This window comes from Leishmania braziliensis, chromosome 35 (genome assembly GCF_000002845.2).
Source record: "Leishmania braziliensis MHOM/BR/75/M2904 complete genome, chromosome 35".
Taxonomy (NCBI): Eukaryota; Euglenozoa; class Kinetoplastea; order Trypanosomatida; family Trypanosomatidae; genus Leishmania; species Leishmania braziliensis.
Genome location: NC_009326.2, coordinates 1,902,167 through 1,926,266, shown reverse-complemented (window position 1 = coordinate 1,926,266; position 24,100 = coordinate 1,902,167). Strand labels below are relative to the sequence as shown.

Sequence of the window (24,100 nt, the reverse complement as noted above, 5' to 3'; positions counted from 1 at the left end):
CGCCCAGGGCCTGGGGCTATCCGTAATCACACCTATCCCAGCGAGAGAGAGGGAGAGAGGAGCACAAGGAGAACTTGAGGAGGCCTGAGGGGCAGCCATCGAACGACCCAACCCCAGAGATGCCCTCGTCAGCTCGACACTGTGTGCGAGTAGCTCCGAAGAGCAACAAGCCGTTCCACCACCTCCTGGCTACCCTACATCGTTTGATTTCTCGACTCCTACGCTCGTTAAAGGAGATCCACATACAGACAAATACACCCGCCCCCTCCCCCCTCACACACATACACACTGGCGCGCGCGCGCAGAGACACCTAAAACAGAGAGGGAGAGCAAGCGACGCGAAGCAACGGCAAAGGCAGTACAAACAACTCAGACGGACGCGGCCTTTCCGTTGCGCTCCTTTTTAAGAGCGGGAAAGGCGCACAAACCATCAATTGTTCGGTATATGTACCCACCAAGACGCATACCTCAGGTGGAGAAAGAGGAGGAAAGAGGAAAGAGGTGGGGTTCACAGTTTGCCGGACCGCAAGTGGCGACAAGACCAGCGCCGGTGCAGTCGATACGGTAGAGTGGGCAGCGAGAGAGACGACCCAGTAATGTCTCCCAACGGACTCCCGCGATACACCCATGGAAAAAAAAAAGAGAGGTTATGTGGGAAGAGCAGTACGTCGTCGAGGGAGGGAAAAGAGAGAAATAATAATAATAATAATAAGCACAGAAAACGCGGAGCACAGGGAGCGGTGAGTAGAAGCACTCATTCTGAGAAGGAAGAAGAGAACAACAAACAGGGTGAAAAGCAGTGAAGAAGCGCTCAAAAAGGAAAAGCTCACCCCAAGCCCTCAAGAAGCACATCCACACAGGCACAACCATACACACAATCACGGTTGCATGATGAGCGTGCACAAGAGAAGGCAAACACAGGCGTACACGAACAGTTACATACGTTGAAGATAGAAATCGATGTGTTCACTAGGGGTAATGGATGGGAGCATACGAAGATGCGGTGTTATGTGTGGGGGGTGCATGCTGTGGTGCTTGGTGGCGAGCCTACCGACCCAAGCCTGTGTAAAAGAATGCAGCTGTATACATCCCCTTACTTATGTCTCTCCCCTGCTGCACCTCTGTAAAACCAACGTTACAGCAGCTGATACACCCTAGCGCCACACAGGTGGTAAGGGACGATCCACATAACGCCGTGAGAGACCGAATGTACTATAATGACTACATGCTAGACATAAAGCGAAACAAAGCAGTAGAAGGCAAAGTTGAAGAACACAAGGGAGAGATCATTCGTGAGAACATAAAAAGGAGGGAGAAAACAAAACAGAACAACCTTCAGGCTGAACAGGAGAGCCTTGTCAGCTGAAAGTACCGGATTGTCGAGGAGGTGTAGGGCACAGATCAAGTGAAAGAAGGGAAGATCGGAGAAAAGGTCAAGAGGATGAGAGGCGGATCCTGAACGTGTCAGAGATTCCTCCCTCGGCTTGGCATGTTTAGGTGCGTCAGCTGAAGGAAAGGGATCAGGATGGAAAAAAAAGAAGGGAACAGGACGCCCAGAGTCATCCATTGGCATCAGTAGGTCTCTATCAAACCACGAGCAAAGGATAGGTTAAGACAAAGGACGTAATGCACTCGCGCCCCGCGGCACCCACTCGTCCAAGTTTGCGCTGTGTAGCTACACCTCTGTGAGTGCGACTTCTAGGCGCTCGAGGGAAGAAAAAAAAAAGAAGAAGAGATAGTCAACAACGAGAACAGTAAAAGAGACACTCGTATCACTTCGAACGCTGCAAATTTCTATTATCTCGGAGGCCCAGATGTCCAGCCAAAGTACCTTAGGCACTGCAGTCTCTGAGAAGGCACAGTCTTCTCTCGCTGCCGCGTTTGCATTGACTGTTCTTGCGCGAAAGCTCCGAAAAAATGTCTTCAACGAGAATGCACCCAAGGACATGTGCGTACACCTCGACACGCTATTCTCCGATCATTCTCACTCGTAGGCAGTCCACATTGCTGAACGAGCGGAGGAAAGGTCAGTGAAAAGGTTTCACGGTGACGCGAGCGAAAGTGGCCACGACAACGAGAAGGTGTTCCGAAAAGAGGGAGAAAGAAGAAGTTGCCTCTATCCTTTTCGTCTCCTGTAGTGGCCGCGGCATAAACTGAGCAACGCTATTTACGTGTGTAGCACTCCGAGTAAGGCACGCACACACGCACACACACAAAAAAAAAAAACAAAAGCAAACGACAGCACAAGCAGCGCTGATAACGGCTGTCCATGATCAGTGCTGCGTGTTGACTGTCCTGCCATTATCATTTCGTGGTAGTGTTGTTGTTGTTGGTCTTTCCCGCTTGCCAGAACAGCTCTGTAGGCTGCTGGGCCTTCGACTTCTGTCATCCGTGACTATAAGAACGGAGTGGAAAACGGCAAAAAAAAAAAAGTGGGAAGGGCTGCGGTGCAGATTAGGCCTTCCCCGACGCCCGCCCGCCCTCTTTCCCTTTGCAGAGTGTGTTAGGAGACGCTGAAAAGCATCCCAAAGAAGGACAACGAGTGAGAGGGCAGTGGAAGGGAGAGAAGCGGAAGCGAACGAGTCGAAAAGCATACGGAAGGGAAAACAATACAGAGGCAATCATACGGAGAGGAGGAGAGGTTGAGGGTAGAAGGGAAATAAGAGATGAAAGGAGCACGTAATATGGGCACATACGCGACGGACAACAGGACAACCTGCGAACACAAAGGCGTGCAGCGTGTGAAAAGAGTGCGAGGAAGAAACCCAAAGAAACGGCAAAACACGCAAGCGAACAAGGCACAACAAGACAGAAGGTGAACCCAGAAAAGAGAGAGAGACGTGTGTTTAAGCCCCATAACTAAGGAAGAGCACGCGAAGAGAGAACAACGAAGAAATACAGCAGAGCAACACGCGCCTAAGAAAAAATGATTGTATGATGTTTTTCTTTCCTTCCACGTGCCCATTCGTCGCCACAAAACATTCGTTAAGTCCCACTCTGGCCACGGCCGGTCAAGCCCGATCGCGTGCTGCGAAGCAGTGGTGGACACGCGTTGCAGCAAGGTGCCACCTCAGCGACCTGAGCACCGCCTCCGCCTCGAACTCAGACCCCTCCACTCCGCAGGTCGCCTCAAAGCCGTCCGCCACCTGGTGCATCCCTCCTGAGGCGAGACGCAGGCTCCCCAGAGCAGTGGGCAGTCATGGCAAGGTGGGGTACGTGCGAACCACGCTGACACTCTCTGCCTACCATGTGGGTGATGCAAACGTGTTCGCTGTCGAAGGCCGCTCCAACGCAGCGCCATCCACCACCTGGCCGCCAACATCCGTAGCGATACATCGCCCTGCTCGCCCTCCTACTTCGTGGGTGCTTGACGCTGGCGCTGCCACAAGTGGCTTGGCATTGGCAGAGAAAGGGGGGCTGCTCAGCTTCCCCTCACAGAGTAGGGGTGCTGGACACTGAGATGCCACGCACTGAGGTGGCCTCCCCCTCTCTGTCACCAGTGGCGGGCCAGGGAGAAGAACAAAAGAAAAGCAAAGCATGTAGGCCGCTCCCCCCATAAAAAGCGCTTAAAGGAGAAAGACGTAGACGAGTTAGCTTTTCGAGAAGTTGGCAAGTTTCGGTGTGCCTACGGAAGCTACATGAAAATATTTAGTTTCACATGTTAGCACGGCGCGCTGCTTGCGTAGCACAGTTCAAAATGGAAGTTCGAATGAGCAGCCTACTTGATACGCAGGGCTACTGGGGCTGGATGTGAAAGTAGACGTGACTGCCCAGCGGTTGCTGAGTGGACTGCTGCTGCTGAGATGTGTTGAGCTGCAGGGCAGGTGCGTAGTGCTGTTGTGTCTGTGAAAGCGGCGTGCTTATGGCTTGATAGTACGCTGTTGGTTGCACAACGTGTAGAGCCGGCTGGAGCACAGTGCCAGTGGAGTTGGTAGGCATTGACGATGCAATAGGAGTATTGGTGTAGAAAGCGAAGTGCTGTGGTGTCGAGTTCGGGGTACGAATCTGAGAGGCGAACACTGTCGGTGCAATAGCTTGAGAGTTCGACTGCATGAGCAGGAAGGGGTGAAAGGGGTTGACGACGTTTTCCTGGGACACTGTGGGACCGTGAACAACATGCAGCGCCGGCGTCATGGATACCTCGGCGATGGAGAGGTGCGTTGCAATACTGCCATCCGGATTAAGGTATTCGGGTGGGGGCACCGCGACCTTCATATAGTCCTGCGGGCGGTAAACGGGCACCCCGGATGCGTGCAGCTCCTGTAGCTGAGACTGCGCCCCGTGAAAGAAGCTACAGCCATCACGAAGGCACTTGCCTTGTGTGAAGAACGTACAGACGCTCCACGGAACAGGCCGCGTCTCCCCGTTTGCCACGTGCATATACGGGCACATTGGCGTACGGGAACAACGGCCCGTTAACAAAAAGTCTCGGCAGATGAGACCCTTGTTGCGCAGAAACTCAGCGATCTGTTGACGGCGCTGATCTGGCGTCCACTGCTGCTGCGACATTGTCTACGTTGTAATGATCAAAGGAGTGAGTGAAGGCCAATGATGTCGTTGACGGCCGAGTTTAGACGCGCTTCATGTGTTGTTGCTCTCTTTTTAGGGCCAAGTGGGGAGTTTGCGGGGGTAACGGATGAGAATAAGGGAAAGGAAAGAGCGCAGGGCACTCAAGACAAAAGAAGCAAACGAGGAAAGGGGATTGAAGAGGAACAACAAGAGACTACAAAGCGAAGAGATGAGAAGGCGGCCAGGTGGGGAGCGGGGTGAGAGGCCAGCGGTGGAAAATAAAGAAACACACAGCCGGGTTCAAAACGAAACGCAATCACGTACAGATTAAAGCGCGCACACCAGGCGGCAGGGCAGACGTCTAGAATGTGGGAAGGGGCGAGAGAGGAGAAAGGCAAGAGTAAGTCAGCGCATGAAACAATTCAAACAAAAACAAAAGGGGCGAAGAAAAAAAAGAAGCGCAGACGTACTCGTAGTTATTGGCTTCCGTTTCAGCCTGCGCTCCCTGCACGTGTTCAAATGTGTGTGTGTATGTGTGCGTGTGTGGGTGGTGGGTGTGTGTTTCCGATGCTGCAGCTGAGGGTGCCAATGAATACCAAAAGAAACACACGTAGCGGGAGCGAAGAGTAAGAGAGAAATGATCCCGCGTATCTTTCCTGCGTCGTGACACAAGCTTCACAAAACATATACCCTGGGGTGCATAGACGTGGGAAGGAGAGAACGCAGAGAGTGGGGTTCAGGAGAGAAAGGAGGAAGGCACAGAAGGTGGTAGTGCGAAGTTTACGGCTCACTCAGCGCACAAACGGCAAACATGTGAGTGAAGGCATTTGTCTGTGATGGGAGGGCATCACACTGAAATATAAAGAGGCGCTATGCCACCTCGTTAAAACACAGGAAATATCAAATGATGCTTTTTTCCCCTTCCACGTGCCCATTCGTCGCCACAAAACATTCGTTAAGTCCCACTCTGGCCACGGCCGGTCAAGCCCGATCGCGTGCTGCGAAGCAGTGGTGGACACGCGTTGCAGCAAGGTGCCACCTCAGCGACCTGAGCACCGCCTCCGCCTCGAACTCAGCCCCCTCCACTCCGCAGGTCGCCTCAAAGCCGTCCGCCACCTGGTGCATCCCTCCTGAGGCGAGACGCAGGCTCCCCAGAGCAGTGGGCAGTCATGGCAAGGTGGGGTACGTGCGAACCACGCTGACACTCTCTGCCTACCATGTGGGTGATGCAAACGTGTTCGCTGTCGAAGGCCGCTCCAACGCAGCGCCATCCACCACCTGGCCGCCAACATCCGTAGCGATACATCGCCCTGCTCGCCCTCCTACTTCGTGGGTGCTTGACGCTGGCGCTGCCACAAGTGGCTTGGCATTGGCAGAGAAAGGGGGGCTGCTCAGCTTCCCCTCACAGAGTAGGGGTGCTGGACACTGAGATGCCACGCACTGAGGTGGCCTCCCCCTCTCTGTCACCAGTGGCGGGCCAGGGAGAAGGGGAAACGCAATGCACACCTACGGAGTGGAAGGAAGAGATACAGAATGGGCAACAGACGATGACAGAGCTGTTGGGGAGGGAGGGTGAGAACACCATGAACGGGTGTATCGTTGAGTGTAATGCCAAACATCCACGCACATAACGTCCACAAGACGAATTCCAGGGGAGGCGACTGCCATTCACAGGAGAAGCAGCAGGGAGGCACTGCGCAGAAAGAAAGAAAGCGAGGAAGAGAGTCGTTCACTCAAGGAGAGATGAAACAAAACAGATAGTCGGAGTCATGCACAGGCCCAAAGAAAATGCGAGTGGGGAAGGGAGGGAGGGGGGGGGGGGGGTAGGCAGAAGAGCACGGCAGACAATACATAGGCGATTAAAACTAGAGAACAGTGAAAAGAGAGGGACGCTCTCCACCTAACAGAGAACATCCGACCTTCAACAAGATGACAGCGAATGAAAGGACACCAGTCTAGGGGAGGAGAAAAGGAGGACAAAGTGCTCAAAAGGCTTTTGGAAAAACAGGGTCACGGGAATCACACAATGTGTATATATGCAAAACGCTTAAAGCCAGCAAGGCAAGCGCTGGGTGGTATAGTCGACCGGTATTTCGTAATGTACATCTCACTGTCAGCTCGTGTTTTTAGGGCATGCGAATGCGCCAGCATACAAAGCGCCTGCTGTGACATCCGCACATTTACGAGACCCCACAGACGCAGAGGCACATAAGGCCGTAATGAGAGGCAACAGTCGCAGGAAAAAAAAAAAGTGACAAAGACGTTGACCTCTTGAGTAAAAAGGCTAGCGTGGGCACCAACGATATGGGGAGGTGTGGGCGTATCTGCGCTCCTGCCAGCCGGAAGACCAGCATCCGTACCAACATGGTTTACTCACCAACACCACAACTAACAAAGAAGCCGGTACTGTATCGACCGAAAAAGAAAATAAGCAGAAGGGGGAGAGAGAAGTGATGACAAAGAAAGAGAGGGAAGTGCCGTCTCTTTCTCATTCCCAAGACGCTGAGCTACATTAGAAGAGGAGGGAGGAAGCGTAGGGAGGGAGGGAGGGAGAGGGGCGGAGCACGAAAACGCTGCGTACAAATGCACTCCAACATACAAGCGAGCAGAAAGAGAAAACATATAGAGCGGGATGTGAATTCCCCCCTCCCTCCCTCCCTCCCCCCCAAAAATGATGTTTTCTTGGCGTTTTTACGTGCTTGTGCCCTTTTGCACCGCAGCAGGAGGAGCCATCGCCCACATGCTACATTCAGCGCACGCGACTGGGACGGAAAACCACCACAACAGGGAAACTCGCCCCCCCCCCCCCCCAACAAAAAAGAACGAACAGGAGGAGAGAAGGTCAAAGACAAAAGCCAAGTGAAACAACTCTTGAGGAGAGTCGTATGTGATGGGCTGCATCAAGGTAGGGGAGAGGGGAGATGGCGAGGAAGGGAGGTTACATGAGAGAGGACAAGTAAATACTAGGGAATGGAAAGCGAGAGGATGGAAGAGGGGTCAATTGCAAGTTACCGAGGAAAAAGAGGGGGGGGGGGAAGAAGAAGCCAAGAGAAACACAGGAATCAAACAAGAAAAAGAAAGTCATATTGCACACATTCAACGACAAGGCGGGTGCCAACACAGCAGACTCAACGGCAAAAATGCCAGAGAGAGAGAGAGAGCGAGACAGAGGCGCACATTAGCGCGCTTTCTTCTGTCTTTTGTTTTGTTGTCTTTGCGCTGTCTCCCTACAGATACGCCTCGCTTCAGGACGTTGGGGGTGGTCATGTGCGCGCTGGTGTGTGCACCTCTGTGCCGGTGACTCACGCGTGCTCTCCACAGAGAGCGGGGGGAGGGAGGGTGGAGGGCGATACGAGGGCGAAAAGAAAAAGCTACACGGAGGGGGGACAGTGAACACAAAGTAAGTGCCCTGCTCGGCATAAGAGGAGGAGGAGGAAGCGAAAGAGACACAGAGCGCAGCAAGTATTGGCGGTAGATGAAGAAGCTAAGAGTAAAAGGCACCGAAACCATCAAGGACAGAAGCGCAGTGGTGAACGCGGTGGTCAAGAAAGAGATGAGAGACGGGCGACTCGTTGATGCTGTTGACCAACGTGAGGCACTCCGTCGATAGAGGGGAAGGGATGCGGACACACACAGGCTACTATCGACACGTTTCAAACAAGAATGAGGCGAGACCAGCAGCACGCTAAGAAACATGAACCGACCAGCTTGGTGTCTATGCGACTTTCTCTCTCGGCTCCTTGGAGACGCTCAGGACGGTAGCAGCATGTCTAATGGAGAGCTCTGTGGTTTTGCCATCTTCCTCTTCCCCTCCACCTCCCCCCATGCATCTCTCTGTTGCGCTCCTTTTCCCGTGTGCATCTGCCCGTGCGGTTACATACCACAGGCGCGTTGGAACTTTGAGATCCACACGTCCCTGTCCTCCTTCGTAGTGGCGTACGCGATGATCTTCTGGCCGTTGTTGAACCACAGCACCAGCTGATTCGGGTGCTTTTGCGAGTACACCTCAGGCACTGGGAACGCGTCGCTCACCGTCTCCAGGTTGACGGACTTGGGGGCTACGCCGTCGTTCTCGGGGTTCTCGCTCAGCGAAATTCGCAGCTGGCCGTTACCAATGTAGAAGTAACGCTTCTTCCAGCGCATGTCAGAGCTGTACTTGTACAGATACCCACCGTGTGTCACCTCTGAAGTAAGGACGTCGTAGCGGATCGACGACGGTGACGGGGCTCGCTCGCCGCTCCCCTGCAGCTGCTTCAGAATCTCTGTCCTATCGTTGGGTGAGATGGTCTCGGAGTGACGCACAATATCCTGGAACAGGTTAGCCACGTACTTGAGAAACTCCGTGTGCAGCAGCTGCTGCGTGGTTGGCCGGTCAGCTGGGTTCTTCGACAGTAGTGGATCCAGAAGCGCCTTCATGGTGCTTGACACAGGGCACGGAAATGGGTCGTACTTGCCGTACAACACCTGCTGCAAAATCTCGCGCTGCGACGGTCCCTTGAAGGGGCGGTGCAGGGTCAGCAGCTCATACAAAATGACACCGAGGGACCACATGTCCGCCTTTTTACTGTACCGCTTGCGCTCCCACACCTCCGGGGCGAGGTAGTACGGGGTACCGCAGAACGACGATGCCACGTCGAGTGAGACGGAGTCGCTGTACTGCTTCGAGAAGCCAAAGTCGCCGAGCTTGATTATGCCAGTGGGCATGAGAAAGATGTTTGCGCTTTTTAAATCACGATGCATCATGCAGCGGCTGTGTACCTCGTCCAAGGCCAGAACAATCTGGTAGAAGAGAAGCCCGACCTCGTACTCTTGAAAAGGGAGGTGCTCCTTCAGGCGCTGCTTGATCTGCTTGTTGAGGTCGCCGCCGCTGCCATACTCCATAATAAGCAGCAGCTTGTCGTCGGACTTGAAGTCGTCGAAGTGCTTTACAATCCCAAAATGTGTGCACGCGGCAAGGCAGTGCAGCTCACTGCGAGCGTACGCGGCCTGCCTTTCATCGCTTAGCATGACAAACTTGGCCACCACCTTCTCCGCTGGGACCGAGCAGCGGGTGGCCACGAAGGCGGCCGTGGTTGGGTTTCGACCCACCAGCGTCGTCAGCACATACATGTGCTCCTGCGGGTTCCTGGACTCCAGTGACTCCTCGCCTTCTGGCAGGTCTACACAGTTATTGTAGACCTCGGGGTCGAGGCTCGCCACATACTTCTCGAAGGCCTTATGGCTGGTGAAGAGGACATGTGGAAAGTACTTTGCGTACTGATTCAGCAACTCCATCGACGCGCTGTTTGGTTCGCCTTCTCTGGCAGTCATGCTTGACAACGGCAATTGAGTGCCTCTCTTTGGCAGCAAATGCGTGAACGTGCGAGGGGTTAGGGAGCGCGACGAGTTCGAGAGCACCCACCAAAGGGTGTCGTTTGCAGTCGGCTTGGCGAAAACGAGTGACACAACGAAGAGGCGCCGTACGTGCCGAGGCGCGGCTCGATGCCTGTCGGTGTGCGTATAGAGAAGTTGCTGTTGTCCGTCGACCGTTTGATGGAGGGAAAGACAAGAACAGCGAAGAGCGGCTGGGGCCCACGGCAACACAGCAAAGCACCAACTCGAAACAAAAACAGCAGAGAAGCGGAGTCGCGGGCAGGGCAGAAAAAAAAGAGAAGAAAGAGCGACAGCAAACAAAGTTGAAGAGCTCTGAGTGTGTGCGGGCGTGTGTGTGTGTATACGTCTTTTCCCTGGTCCGCATAAGAAAGAGGGGGGAGGACAAGATGAAAGATGGTACCAAGAGAGTCACAGTGAGGCTGTAAGCCAGTCATCATAGTTGTCTCCATCAACCTGACTTCTCGGTGGCGTGTGCGCTCGCACCACTTACACCGAGGCCATAACAGAAGGAGTAGGGCGCGTTTCGTACACATGAGCATCGATACGGGTATACGCTCTGTTTTTGGGCGCCGACGAAAGTGCGGAGCCGCTCGTCCGCCCAGCTTCCTGACTCATTTCCCCGTGCTGCCAGCTGGTCCCCTTCGCGCTGGGCGTACGGGATCACAGCTCGGCCTGTCTGTGGTATATTTGCCGCATTTTGTATAAAGGTCCGCGGATCACGTATGGCAGGTGAGCCATTCAGCCATGGGGCTCCGCGCTGACGGCACGACTGTGTGAGTCACCCTTTCGGAAAGCGGCGAGGGCAGAAGTATCATACACATGAAGGGCAGCCGGGGCTCCAACGGATAAGAAAGCACAACGGCCTCAAGTGCGCAGCACACTGCTCAGAGCGCTTCTGCATCGATGTGGTCGGTGGAGCCCTGCCGCCAACGCGTGCACTTAACGGCGGCGTTCGTGGTCGCTGTGCCGTGCCCCGAACCACCAGTCGCCCCACGAGCCCCTCGAGCGGAGCCGCGGTGTCAGGCTTCGCGCTGATTCCGCGAGCAGTTCCCTGACGCTACTTTCCCCAAGGCAGAGGGCGTTCGCCTTGCGGCCGTAAGCCACACTCACGAACGTACGCTTGGGGCGTGAGGGGAACGTCGGCTTCGTCGCTGCTGAGAGTGCCGTGCGCTGGCCCCTAGAGGACCGCTCGTGCCTGCGCATAGCCGGCACCGCAGGCAGAAGCCGCGACGCTGCGTACTGCGGGCCGGCAGTGAGACGAGGCATGCAGGAGCGCTCGCGCTTCATTTGGCCGCTTGGCACGTGTCCGCCCCGCTCTCCTGCCGTTCTGCGGGTACTTTCTCTCCTAGTACCGTGGCCCTGTTGGCTGCTCGTCGCGGGAACGTGCGCTGCCGACGGTGCGCCCGCACAAATACCGCGTCTAAGCGAGGAGGAAGTCAAATGCCGTGTTCACGGTTGACGCAGTGTCGAAGAGCTGAAGATGGGCGCCGCTCACCATCGAAGGCGCCTTCGGTGCTTTGTGCCGTGGTCCGTCGTGCAGCGACAGCATGCTTGCACTCCACGGGTCAAACGCCGAGGAAACTATTCGGAAGAGCACCTGCCGATCTTTTTCTCTCTGTGTGTGTGTCAGTCCGCAATGAGGTCGCTCAAGGGCGGCAGAATACGTGCTCTCCCGGGCTTGCCACAACGCATCCCAAGCCAGCATCCACTTCTTCTCCTGGAAGCAGACGCGCGCGGCTTCCATGAAGCTGCTGAGAACAGGCTTGCGGCAGGTGCTGTGAGTGGGGTCCTCGAGGTGGTGGATGCACTCTTCGAATACCCGCACTCTGTCTTTCAGCAACTTCATGACTGCGTCATACGCAGTCAGGCTCTCCACGCGAGTGTGAGTCCCACTTTCCCTCCATTGCACGGAGCGTATGGGGGGGGGGGGGGGGGGGGAGGAGTTTGTAACTCGTGTAATCGTTCATGGGTACCGCGAACGTGAAGCTTCACCATACACGCGCAGCTAGCTTTCCGCCATCAGCCCATCGGAACTCAGCGGAAGCGGGGCCCCCTCTGCAGCGTGAAGTCCACAGCCACATACGGAATGCTCCTGTCTGGTCTAGTTTCTCCAGCGCGAGGAAGGGACAGAATGAAATGGGGTTAATGGAATCGGGTATAGCGGGGATGTGCACGTTTGCTTTCCCCCCGCGAAGGGACTAATGCACTCGCTAGCTGGCATAAGAAGAGGAGGAGAGAGCGAGAGTTAGTCGTCCGCATTCACGCTCCGCGGCACCCCTTCACCATAGTGTAAGAGACGAGGGAAAAAGTGCGTGTGTGTGTGTATGGAAGAGAGCATGGGTATGAGCCAATCTTTCGCCAGCCTTAGCCATGCACACTGATCTCGATAAACATCAGCAAGTTGTATGCCTGTGTGTGTATCTGTGTGGAGGGTGTTATGCCAGAACTGCAACTATTTGGCTACGCGCAGATGTTGCCCACACCATCCGTCAGTGATGCTCCCACGCAGGCACGACTCCAGGAAGCAGTAACCCGACTCGTGCGCGATTTCTACGCCGTGCGCACGGATGTTCTAGATGCTGCCAAGCCTGTCGAGGTAAGCAGTGGATGTGAGGAGGATTAAGACATTGCTGAGAAGACGATACCGATAGCCAGCATAGAGGGACCGTCCAAAGCTCGGCGGCCTTTGTGGCTTGAATAGATCGCTCATGAATCGGCGCGTTGCCAGCGTGGCAATGGGGTAGAGGAGCGTATCGGTGAGGAGCGTAGCGACAAAGGCGCCGAGGAGCGCCTTGTTCCGGCAGTGTGACCACTCAGGCCGTGCGAGCAGGTCTTCTCGAGGGCGCCAAACAGACGACGGCGTTGGCACGATGAAGGAGCCCGCTGTCTCATACCAGGAGAGCCAGCAGGCCTGGAAGGGCAACAACACACCAGCAGGCGCGATTAGCAAGTTTCCACTACACAGCCGCCGCATCGAGATGGGCCCAGGGAGCACGGGGCCGAAGTGGTAGGAAATGTTGGCGTTGCGCAACGGTGTTGTGGCGAGATGCGCCACGAGGGCAGAGAGGCCGTAGAGGGCGACGGCATCGTAGTAGGGGTGCCGCGTGTCAACGAGGCTGCTGTGTGTGTGCAAACCCATCACGAGTTCGTCCCCGGAGACATTGCAGCGGCATGCTGCTGTCGCCAGGACAAGAGCTTGGACAGCGGCAAATGAGACATTCCGGGCAAACACACCACAGGTGATAGACCAGACGCTCCCGCGCAACAAGAACAGTCCAACCTGCCCCTCCATCCACCGCAGCGTCAAAGGGGCGCACGGCACCGCGCAGGCGGCAAACAGTAAACCAGAGGAGAAGACGCGAAACCATAAGTTGGGAATGACGTCGCTGCGCGTGTTGGACTGTACCACCCACCGAGACGGGAGCAACTCCGAGGAAGTGGCGGCGTCTCTCAGTGACGCTACTGGCGATAGGCCACTGCTGGTGATGACGTCGTTGAAGAATTTAAGACGTGGGCACTCTGCCACGGGAGTCTGCGCAGCCTTTCCATTTCGCGTCGTCTCCGTCACGCTTCTAATCGGTCCTTTCCAGTACCGCTCGTAGGGTCGGCAAACTTTTATAGGTCTCAGCTCACCAAGCTCACTCACTGGCGAGATAAAGTTGAAGCGCTCGTTGTCCAGCAAATCGAACGGGCGTATGGAGGATGCCGGCACGTATCCCACTGTGAGACCCACACGATGCCACAGGTTGCAGATCAGCTCGGAGCAGAGCATCTCGTCAGCGTTGTTGACCCCGTCAATCCAGTAATGACCGGTGCTCCAGTTCAGGGTAAATGTGTCCGTCAGTGGCGTGGAGGCTAAGTGCGGAAAGTAGGTGGAAACAAGAAAGGACTGCGCGTTCTGGTATTTGTGTGCAATGGCACGATAGACCTCCGCCTGGCTGGGATGCGCATTGGCCATCTCCGTGAGAGCCTCTACCTCGAGGCGAAGAGTGTTGAGTTTGTGCGCGGCTCGCACTCGGTCCACCTTGTCTGGAGGGCTGCATATGAAGGGAATAAACTCAAGAAGATTCGTCTTGTATGGAGTGCTGTACAGGGATTCCATCTGCTCCAGAAGCGCCTCTCGCACCTGTTGCTGCTTCTCAGTGTCTCCCACGTTGATGGTGCGTGAGGCTACCTCGTTGGCACTGGTGCGATCCACTCGCCCCTCCGCTGTGTACAGTGTGATGCCACGCATGGTCATCTCGAGCACGTAGGTGCCTGACTGAGAGAACTCCACGACATGCTTGCGTGCCTCGGGGTACTTGTGGAACTCATTCTCGTGTATCTTTAGAAACATGCCGACATGGTCAAAGCGATTCTCTATCTTGGCGAGACAACATAAGGCTATACCGAGAGGGTCCTTCATGGCAAGACACTTTCGATTCATAAAGAAGACATCGCCAGACCGCACAGGGGCAAAGGAAAGGCCACCATCTTTGACGCTCATGGCCAAATGCTGCTCTGAGGTGCGGGAAAGGAAAAGTGGTGCTGCAATGACAGACGGAGGAAATTGGTTGAGATGCTGTCGTCCGTTCACAAGACGGCACTAGCGTGCCTGCAAAGAGGTGAAAGGGGCTCGTAAGACAAGAGTCACCCATGACAGAACGACGAGAACGCTGAAGAGGGAGCCAGAAACGCAGTACACGTCAGTTGAAGTTCTGCAATTCTACAAGGTTGCTTTGAATGTGGCCCCAGCGGATGCAGTTGACGTGGAAATTTTGTTTTTCCTTTTCGCTGTTATCCAAGGCAAAACGTGAAGAAGAGAGGAGAGCGAATCCGATTTAAAGGAGGCGACGAGTCTTCTGTCGGGCAGATCCGGCGTGCTTTCCGTCGTCGCAAAGTTAAACGACGAAGATCACGACAGTTCCTGCTTCACCTCGGTAAGAGAGAGCGCACCCAGGAAAAGCGGCCCCTCCCCCTCCCCCCGACCCGTGCGCCGGCACCACTAGGCACATGTGCTTCAAGGCAGCAGACAAAGAAGGAGGCGCGTGTGAAAAAAGAGCCACTTGCGAGTGGCATAGAGGAGAAAGGAAAAATGAGGAATGTGTTTTCCTGGCTGTGTGTCACACCAAATCAAATAGCGAACATAGTGAAATACGACAGCCACAGCTCGACAGAAGAGGCCCAGGTGGTAGACGGGTAAAGGGATGATGGACTTTGGGCACTGAAGGAGTTAGATGCCCTGTGAAGGGCGCACACAGTCTTGCATCTCCCCTACAAAGAGAGAGAGAGCGAAAAAAAAAAACTCCCGTATAGCAGTGTTGCCCTTCGACTAGTGCAATGACGTCGAGTGTGATCCTCCGGCAATCCGTTCCGTTTCGTTTGCATCGCTGTGCGACATGGCGTCCACTCGATTGTGCCACTGCACAGCGAGGCAGATGTCCTCGTGCAGCCGGACAAGATTTCGTTTGGTGCTTCTCTCTAGCACTATAGTACGGTCTGTGGCGAAGAGCGCTCGATTCTCGACAGCTGCCGTGAAGTAGACGCGATTCACTGGCACGCACTGACTGAGAATGGAGATGAGAGCGGCGCACGCAGCCCTGCTCCCTGCCCCGCCAAATTTGTCCATTTTGGTCACAACAAAAAATGGAGATGCATCATTCATAAGCGCACGCAGTGATGAGGTGAGGCTCTTGAGGTAGAAAACTGTGTCGGGGGCGCCATCAGCAGAGCGGTATCGATTGCGCCAAAGCAGAGTGTTGACCCATCCATTGTCCTCGATGAGGGCTGTAGCAGGTACGACGATAATGCACTGATGTGCTTTATTGGCAGGAATAGGGGGGATATCGTTGATTTGGCTGAGAGTGAGAGCATTGGGGCCACGCAATTTTGTTTTCCAGGGCATTCCTTCGGTCAGCTTTTGCAGAAGAATCCCATCCTTCTCGGTGTAGAGGCTGCCCGGTGTATCGATGCAGAGCCACGCCGGGTCCTGCGGATGATTTGGGAACGGTTCCACCGTGGTGGTGCCGTAGAAGCCAGAGATGCCTACAGGGGCAGCCGGCCACCGCGTCGTGTTTGTGATGGCAGCCCGATACGAGTTGATCAAAAGGGACTTGCCCACCTGAGGGGCACCTAGTACAAGGATGTTCATGGTGTTGTGCTTTTTCGGTACCTGTGACGCATAGGCAAATGAGCATCCCCTGCTGCTGCGCGCAGATAGAGCACGCGGCGTGTGCATGGCAGAGGCGACCCCACTGCGTATACGCGGCTCTTGTGCGCTCTGCACACGCTGATGAATTATCGGCACAGTAGAAGCGGGCGAAGAGGAGCCCACCAGGAGCGAGCGTACTCCAATCGCCGTGATGGAGCGCTGTGTCGCACCAGCGGTGAAGCGATTGGTGTGAAGCGACGCGGCTGGGGCTCGAAAGGGTGGCTCCTCGGGCATGTACAACGGAGTCGGAGTTTTCGGTGATGCCAACTTCTCATCCTGCAGATACCCCGCGTAGGATCTGGAGCGACTGCTGCCCGTTCCGGAGCCGTTGCGGCCGCTAGAACTGCTGCTGCTACTCACATCCTCGTCGTCGGAGTCGAGCTCGACAGCCGCAAACTTGGTGGTGCTAAGAGGCCAAGTCGGCATCGACGCTAGACAGGAACGGATACGTTGACGCTTGAAGTGTATAGCAAAAAGGTCGGACGATAGCGTCACGGGGTCTGCAAGACGCGCACAAGAGCGGCAGTGGCAGTGGAGCGGAAAACCCAAACCAACGAATAATAAAACGAAAAACAAAAAGCGAGGGGGGGGCTCAGAGCGATATGGGTAGATTGAGGCTCACTTGCGTGAGCTCTACGGTTGTGTGTCCTACGCTTGTGTGTATACGTTTTCTTTTTCGGCAAAATCCTCTGCCCTTTTACGTGTGAGACCATCAATGGTGAAAGGGGAAAAGGCGGCAACTACGGAGCCTACGGATTCCATCCCATAAGCCGACCGGTTCTGTGTGATGTCACAAACGCCTTGGACATCGCTACGTAGAGGGGGAGGAGGAGAAGGAGGGGGTGGGGCAGGGCTTGTTCTTGGACTCCGCTCATACGACAATGATGATGTTCTTTTTGAGGACCTCTACAAAAGTGCGGGGTCTACCCCCTCCCCTTTGTCCATCCTGTCCCACCCGGGGGCTGACAGGATGGGGTGGGGGGGTCTGGTCAACTTAGGCTGATTTGAATGTACAGAGAAGGCAGCACCACAAAGTTAGAAATTTACCCAACAGAAGAGACCGGAAAGAGAGCAATAACGCGGACAGAAACCCGTACGTCGCAGCCACAATCCGCCCGAGGGAAATAGCGGGGACGCCTATCTAGGACGCAAAGCCCGTTGGCCATGATAAGGAAAGAGAGGATAGGGGAAAACCCATTAAACGTGGTGAGTGAAGTTTGTAGGAGAAAAACCTTGAAGAAAGCGCGGGAGGTCTGCGCACGTGTGTGGCATTCAAATGGAAACTCAACAAATCAGCGCTCTGGACCCCACCCCGACACAACGAGCGTTGCGTTTTGGTGCTTCGTTTGTGTGTGTGTGGGGGGGGGGGGGGTGAAGAAGCGGGGAGGATTTCGCGCATAGGATCCTCGAGAAAAGTGGGAGAAACGAGACGTGTCAGCTTTTCTCGTTCGTAGCACAATGAATACCGCCGTTTGCTCGCGTGATGCTGCCGTCTACCTTCGCAAAGAAGTGAAATCAGAAGCGAAGAAGTGGACGCGAACGCGCCGCACAAAACCAACGCGTGGTAGAGCTGCACGGTTTGTTGCGCTCTCACTCAGGGTGTATATGAAGAGAGAGAGAGAGCCAGAGCGGTTACTGGAGACGGTGGGTCCCTCATAGGCGCTCTACGGCCGGTGCTCCCATTCTCCATTGACACTTGCCAGACACAAAAAGGGGCAGCAGTGGTAAAATTGCTGTGGGCAGCAATACTGCTAAGAGTGGGAAGGAAGATGGGCGGTGAGGGCGATGAGCGCTCAAAGAAGACGTGGAGGTGTCGAAAAGAGCAAACGAGAAGGGGAAGGACGTTCGTCGCTCGCGAAGGAGTATGCAGCCTCGTGCGATAAAGGACACAACGTTTGCACCTGTATGTACTACTGACTACTTCAGCTGCACTTGCCGCTGCAGCAACCCACTCAGAGGGTCAATGCAGAAAAGGGACGCACGAGAAGAGAGGAGAAAGTGAGAGAGTCACCTTGCAAAGGTACGCTGGCAGGGCTCACGCTCTTCGAGTTGGACACCCGTCTCTGTATGGTGGGTGTGCTGTAAGACGTGAAAAGGAAGAAACCAGCAGCAGCAGCGGGCAGGCGGCGAGGAGCCAGCGGAATCAAGCACCGATGCGACTAGCACAGAAAAAAAGAACGAATGGAGAATGCTACAGTCGCCACCTGCGCGTGCAGTAGAACTTCAGTCTGCGATCAAGGTGGAGAGGGAAAGAGAAGCTGTTATGGTGTTTTCTCGCGGCGTTTGAGTTCGGCAACGATGCACTTCACAACAACTTCGTGAAGGAAGGAGGACAGGCAGACAATCTCAGCGACGGTAGTGCAGCGCGCTACGTACACGGTAGGGATCCCACTGGCGCCTTTTGCACGATTGCCCATATCGGTCGCAAAGACAGACAGGCGATTTGACGAGAAAACGAGCTGCAGGTTGGGAAGTGTTTTCGCGCATGCAGGACTTGCGTCCAGCTCTGCCTTGCCGCTGCAAGTCTCCATAATGAGACCCAATACCACTGCCCCGGCAGAGAGCTGGAAGGATGGCTCAAGAAACTGATGTAAGTCTGCCAAGGAGAGGTTTTCGCCTTCTACGATGATGGCTCGTCCTTCTCGTATGGCTTTGTCCACCTCCGCTGACAATGCGGCAGCGACTTCACTGCGCACCATGTCAGACGTTGAGTAGGGTGAGCTTGCAGCAGTCACAGCAAAGGAGAGATGACTCTCGTCGACTGCGGCCCAGATGTCGCGCAGCACCTCAGCGTTGATGACAGTGCTGCAGTTGAGCCGTGCGCTGAGGTGATGCGCCAGCGTCGTCTTGCCGCACCGCTCAGGCCCAGCAATGAAGAGCACCAGTGGAATCCGCTCCGTGTGAAACTGTGTTACTACCGAAAAAAGCGTCGCGTGCTCTTGCGCGAATCCTGCGGCGATCATTGAACACCGTATGTAGTCCTCCAGCTCCGCCTGCGTGATGGAGGTGCGCTCGGTGTTGACGAAGTGCTTCTTGACATCGAGACTAATGCGCACGGCGGTGTCCTCTGGAACGCAGCAGAACATGAGCATCTTCGAAAGGAGAAAGCGCGATAGGACGTAGTAGTGCACATCACTTAGGTGCACCTTTAACTTGACCACATCATACTTCGAACTCATCGACGATCATCATTTGGCGGGTGAGAGAAGAGGGTAAGAGAAGAAGGAGCCCCATACCTTGTGAAGGCACGCACATAAATGGGTGAAGGGGTAGTTATTCGCTTGCCGCCGATAACAGTGCACCGCCCGGGTCTACAAATTTTGGGCAACGAATGCACGGCGTAGCCCAGTAGCAGAGCAAGGAAACAAGAGCTGCGACTGTCGCGGAGGACGTGCCTTCGATGACGAGAAGAAAGAGAGGGTCGACATAGGTACAGGAATTGGGTGGGGAGACGACAGCAGCTCAGACAGCGTCAGCTGCAGAACGACGATTCACGAGACGGAGATGGCAGAAGCGCGCTGTTCACCTCCCCATATCGTGGTGTGCTGCAGTGGGGAAAAAAAGCGTTGACAGGCAGTGCCGTACCAACTGCTCAGCTCGCTCTTGTCTCCCTGAGTGTTCTGCAACCACAACGCAAGCCCACAGACACGCACACAAATCCTGCATTCCACTAAGGCCTTAATTTCGGGTTTCGTTGATCAATTGACTCGGATGTGCTTTCACTTCTGGGAGAGGGTCGCGACCGGAGAAGCAGAAGCTGACTTCGCAGTGAAGATAAGCTGCTCAAACACCCATTGGATGTCCACTGAACGTGACAAGGAGAGCCAGAAGGAGAGGCGTATGATGAAGAAGTGGACGAGTAGCTGCAAGGCAACAGGCGTCATCGTTTTCACTTTCTGCCAATCACTACCACACATGATCCCTTTGCCTCTACCCTGTTCCCCTGTCGATCGTGACGCGTGAAAGCAAAGTGTTGAAAAGGGTGGGTACGCAACTACTGGGCATTAGGTGACGTATCCGGCTGGTCCCCCCGGCGGATCCAATCTGCATCCAGCAACTGAAGGCGAGTGAAAGAGGTGGCACCTCCGTCAAAACCACGGAGAGTGAGCGTAAACACGACGACGGCTTTTCGATAAACAGAGTCATGTGTGTGCCCGTGTGCGTCTCGGTGCCGATACGTGTGGGGCAGGACAGCACTCATGTGCCTGTGCGATGTCCTTTTGTGGTGCCAAGACGCTGAAAGAGAAAATGGAGGGACATTGCGTGCTGTGCAGCAGTGAAGAGAAAATAAAGACGAAAAAGGGAAAGGGGAAGAGTAAGCAGTACTGAATCAACCAACAATCACATGTGAAAAGAGAGAGGAGGAGTACAGACACACGCGCGCCCAGCTCACACGCCATACGCGAGGTTCGCTTCTTTCTGTTGAACACGAAATCACCCAGCACATGACACACTTTTGAGTGGGACGAGTAACTGCATTCGCTCGTCTCTCTCCTTGTACAGGACACTATACGCGTCCACTAGATGACAACAGACGACCTTCCGGCACACTCTGTGGGCACGCACGTATGTGCGAGAAGGAGCAGGTCCCATGCCTCGAAGAAAAGGGAAAGAGCGACAGAGCAGACGGAATGTCACGCATCCCGCATTCCATGCGCATTGTCTGTCCCTTCATCAGACGCTTTCTTCCTCTCAGCGTCGTTGTGAACTTTGAGTTCGGCGGAAGGATCTCAGGATGTGATTAAGATGCTGATGACAGAGCTCCGTGAGGCATCATGATCCACGTCAGCAAAACGCCTGGACTTCTTTGCCTCGTGCGTGCAGCCTAGTGCAGATAAACAAGGCGGGCAGAAGCAGGAACGACAGCGACTGAGAAAGAAGGAGTGCTGCAAGGTTCCCTGTAATCATCAGCCACGGTCCACTGGTGTAGTAGTATTGCCCCTCGTCGTGAAGGGCCAAGGTTTGTCTAGCACTAGGTAGCGGATGACCGAGGACGCCGAGGAGCCCAAGTGAGCCATGCCACCGAGCAGTCCGAGCGCCATCACTTCTGATCAGTGCAGCGCCATACAAGACTCCAGAAGCCTTGTTGGCATGTTCGAAAGCGCATCGACCAGTTCGAACACGATCGCGCCTCACCCCAAAGGCTCACGCTGCATGGTCATGGTTACCCGCGTCCACATTCCTGCGCGCCACTCCGCTGAGGTCGAATATGGGGACGCGATGGGCGCTAGGGTGACAACGTCGCCCATGTTCCCACTGTAGCAGAGGCTCAGGAAGAGATGCGTGGGGATCGTCATATCTACGATCCTTTGCCACATCGATCATGAGACCTTTCGTGATTTTGTCGAAGCTGCAGTTGTAGCGTGGTCCATCCAGGAGATACTTGAGTGCGGTGAGGTGGAGCTTGTTGAGCATCCGAGGGAGCTTCAGGTAGATAATGTATGCTCACATGATCGCCAAGAGCGTAATACCAATCCTTACAGTCATCTTCGTCGTCGCTGCAAGGGTCAAGAGGTAGTAACAGATGATCATGAACCAGTTGTGCATCACCACCTCCAGTTTGAGCTCAATGGCACCCCGGAACGCGCTAATCGCCTCCGATACCACACAGCCAGGCGACTCATCGTCCTTCTCCGTGTGCTCGCCACAACACCACAGACTTCCCAACCTTAGAAGTCGGCTCCACTGAGTGGTCGACGTCTACAGTCTTCAGTGCTCCCCTCTTCAAGAGGAAAGTCGACTTTCACATGCTCAGTGCGAGGCCCACGGCTTGGCATCTTCGCAAAGACACTGACGATGAACAATATGCTCACAGAGTACAAGAGGCCAGCAGTGATGTACGCGCCAAGGTTGTACAGGCTTCTTGTCAGACAGAGGACCCTAAGCAGCAGCTGCAAGCATGACACCCGGCGTAGCACAGTCTTATCTCCAGGTCACCAGGGTCGGACCGCTGACCGGGATTCGGAAGATGCGGCAGCTATCGATGATGGCCTGCATGGACGTGTCCGCCATGACGGTGATAAATGCGTTGATGGCCCAACCCAGCGTGTAGAGGGTGGACAGGCGCTGGTACACGGCGCCAGTGAGTCCGTAGCGGCCCGTCAGCACCGGCTGGATCGATAGTCGCATCAGCCCATTGGCGAGGCCCTTCTCGAACAAGCGCTGCAAGCAAATCGCAAGCACAAATTTGGGGTGGAATGACCTGAGAGTCACGCTGCCAAGAATTGGAGCCTCCTTGAGGAATGATACTTACTTCAGTACCTCCTCTGCTGGTGGAGTGAAACTGTTGACACGCATATTTGTTGGCAACCCCGCCTCTCTTTCTTGTGTGCCCCAGCTCTTGCCTTCGAGGTGCTTTTCACCATCGGCTTTGTACGTCTTGCTCATGCTCCAGCGATTCATCGCGGCTGAAAAAAGGACTGGGGACTGTGCAGTGAGAAACAAAGGAGAGGAAAGATCTGTGATGCGCGAACGCGGGGGCAAAGAGACCGCGCAAGTCGCGAAGCGACTGGGGCCGTCAGTGTGCGCCAAGAGGGAGCAGTACAGTGCTGAAGGTTCTCGTTGCCTATTGCATATGTAGCGGCTGCTTTGATTCCTCCTCTCGCACATGTCGTAACAAAAATAAGGACTCGGGTGTGTCGTGGCGTTTTTTTTTTTTTACGCCGGATGAGAACGTAAGGAAACGAGAAGAGAGAGCGCAAGAGGAGGAGCGAAAGTGTAAAGGTGGTGATTGAGGTCGCATGAAGTGAAATGGGGCAGGTGTAGCGTCACATGGCTCCAAATATAAGCTGAATTGCGACTGGGGGACGCACTGAAGTATACGCATGATTTAGTATAAGTGACAACAAAGCAGCAGCAGAGTGCACCGACTTCTGGACCTCAAGGATCCTCGTTGAGCCTCTTCCAAAATCATGAAGCTCCTGTCACGCACTAGACCGAATTGAAGCCGCTCCCCGATGTGCGAGGGGGAGTAGTGGTCCACACGGGAAGACGTTACGCTGTTCAGAAATGGCATGTATGCAATCTCGTGATTCACCGGCAGCAACGGGGGGGGTGCGATTTTGTAGTCACCATTGGTTGCTGCAGCTTTTTTCACTCTTGCACAACTCACCGCCCCTTGGGCAGAGCCATGTTTCTGTTAGGTGTACATGTGCGGTGACGGCACTCGGTGAGGGATAGCGAGGCCACGAAACCGATACAGGCGCGCAGCCCACAGTTATCATGGAGGCCCCTCCGCCTTCCCCCTAAAAAAATGAACGACATCAAAGAAATTCTGAGGAAGAAGAGGTCATCGTAAGTCGATTTTCCTCTCTCGAGCTTATCCGCTGTTTTAGAAGAATATAGCTATATTATGTGTGTGTATGCATCGACGTATTAGATTAGATTATTCTCTCTCTTTCCCGTGTGGGGGTTCCAGCAAGGAAAAAGAACGTGACCCCGGCCCTTGGCCAAGCACAAACGTGGAACGGCGTGGCGTAATCCACGTGTGAAGAGGAGACAAAGCCACCTTGATGTTTGTTACTGAAACGTCACAGTGTACTCGCCGTCTGTGGAAGTAACGCGAGTACGCGCACGAGTGCTGACAATAGTGGAGGAGTGGTACCCTGTTACCTTGGGCGTTTGTTACCTCTTTTCCCTTCTCTGGGTGAGAGAAATCGTTGCGGTAATGCTTTAAGGTGTGCACTTGTGTATGGAGGTGGGCATCGCATACGCGTGTGGGTGTCAGTTCCATCACTTTAAGCGCAAGTCGAGTGTACCCCTGACGATAGTTTCCTCAACCGCTGGATATGCCCAGTTGAACCCGAATGGCGAAGGACACAAGAAGGGTTGGACAGAGGCAAGAAAATAGGGATGCCTCTCACGCGTCTGCAAAATGAGGTAGGGCTCTTCTTCGAAGCCGTCGAGTAGACAGCTTGAACAAATAAATAAACGATAGAGAGGATGGTGCCGGAAAAGGAGGGCGGCAACCCCACAGGGGAGAGGAGGGAGGGTCGCGATGACCGGACCCCCCCCCCCTCCTGCTGCCGC

The 24,100-nt window shown here is 54.7% G+C and overlaps 5 protein-coding genes and 1 pseudogene across 6 annotated transcripts; all 6 read right to left on the bottom strand.

Annotated features, from left to right (window-relative positions):
* Positions 1-3,735: 3,735 nt before the first annotated feature.
* Positions 3,736-4,509, bottom strand: LBRM_34_5150 (conserved hypothetical protein; the record flags this gene model as incomplete). Its single annotated transcript, XM_001568562.1, has 1 exon — positions 3,736-4,509. One exon carries the CDS (start codon positions 4,507-4,509, stop codon positions 3,736-3,738), a length of 774 nt encoding a protein of 257 aa, XP_001568612.1.
* A 3,873-nt stretch (positions 4,510-8,382) lies between these two features.
* On the bottom strand, positions 8,383-9,819 carry BT1 (putative folate/biopterin transporter; the record flags this gene model as incomplete). The annotated part of the gene is made up of 1 exon (XM_001568561.1): positions 8,383-9,819. The coding sequence occupies one exon, from the start codon at positions 9,817-9,819 to the stop codon at positions 8,383-8,385; it is 1,437 nt and encodes a 478-aa protein (XP_001568611.1).
* Positions 9,820-12,454: 2,635 nt separating this feature from the next.
* On the bottom strand, positions 12,455-14,287 carry LBRM_34_5130 (conserved hypothetical protein; the record flags this gene model as incomplete). The annotated part of the gene is made up of 1 exon (XM_001568560.1): positions 12,455-14,287. One exon carries the CDS (start codon positions 14,285-14,287, stop codon positions 12,455-12,457), a length of 1,833 nt encoding a protein of 610 aa, XP_001568610.1.
* A 906-nt stretch (positions 14,288-15,193) lies between these two features.
* Positions 15,194-16,306, bottom strand: LBRM_34_5120 (conserved hypothetical protein; the record flags this gene model as incomplete). Its single annotated transcript, XM_001568559.1, has 1 exon — positions 15,194-16,306. One exon carries the CDS (start codon positions 16,304-16,306, stop codon positions 15,194-15,196), a length of 1,113 nt encoding a protein of 370 aa, XP_001568609.1.
* A 2,027-nt stretch (positions 16,307-18,333) lies between these two features.
* Positions 18,334-19,251, bottom strand: LBRM_34_5110 (conserved hypothetical protein; the record flags this gene model as incomplete). Its single annotated transcript, XM_001568558.1, has 1 exon — positions 18,334-19,251. The coding sequence occupies one exon, from the start codon at positions 19,249-19,251 to the stop codon at positions 18,334-18,336; it is 918 nt and encodes a 305-aa protein (XP_001568608.1).
* A 1,966-nt stretch (positions 19,252-21,217) lies between these two features.
* On the bottom strand, positions 21,218-22,681 carry LBRM_34_5100 (annotated as a pseudogene). Its single transcript is given in 2 exon segments — positions 21,218-22,321; positions 22,325-22,681. Coding segments are annotated over 2 exon segments (1,461 nt in total).
* Positions 22,682-24,100: the final 1,419 nt, after the last annotated feature.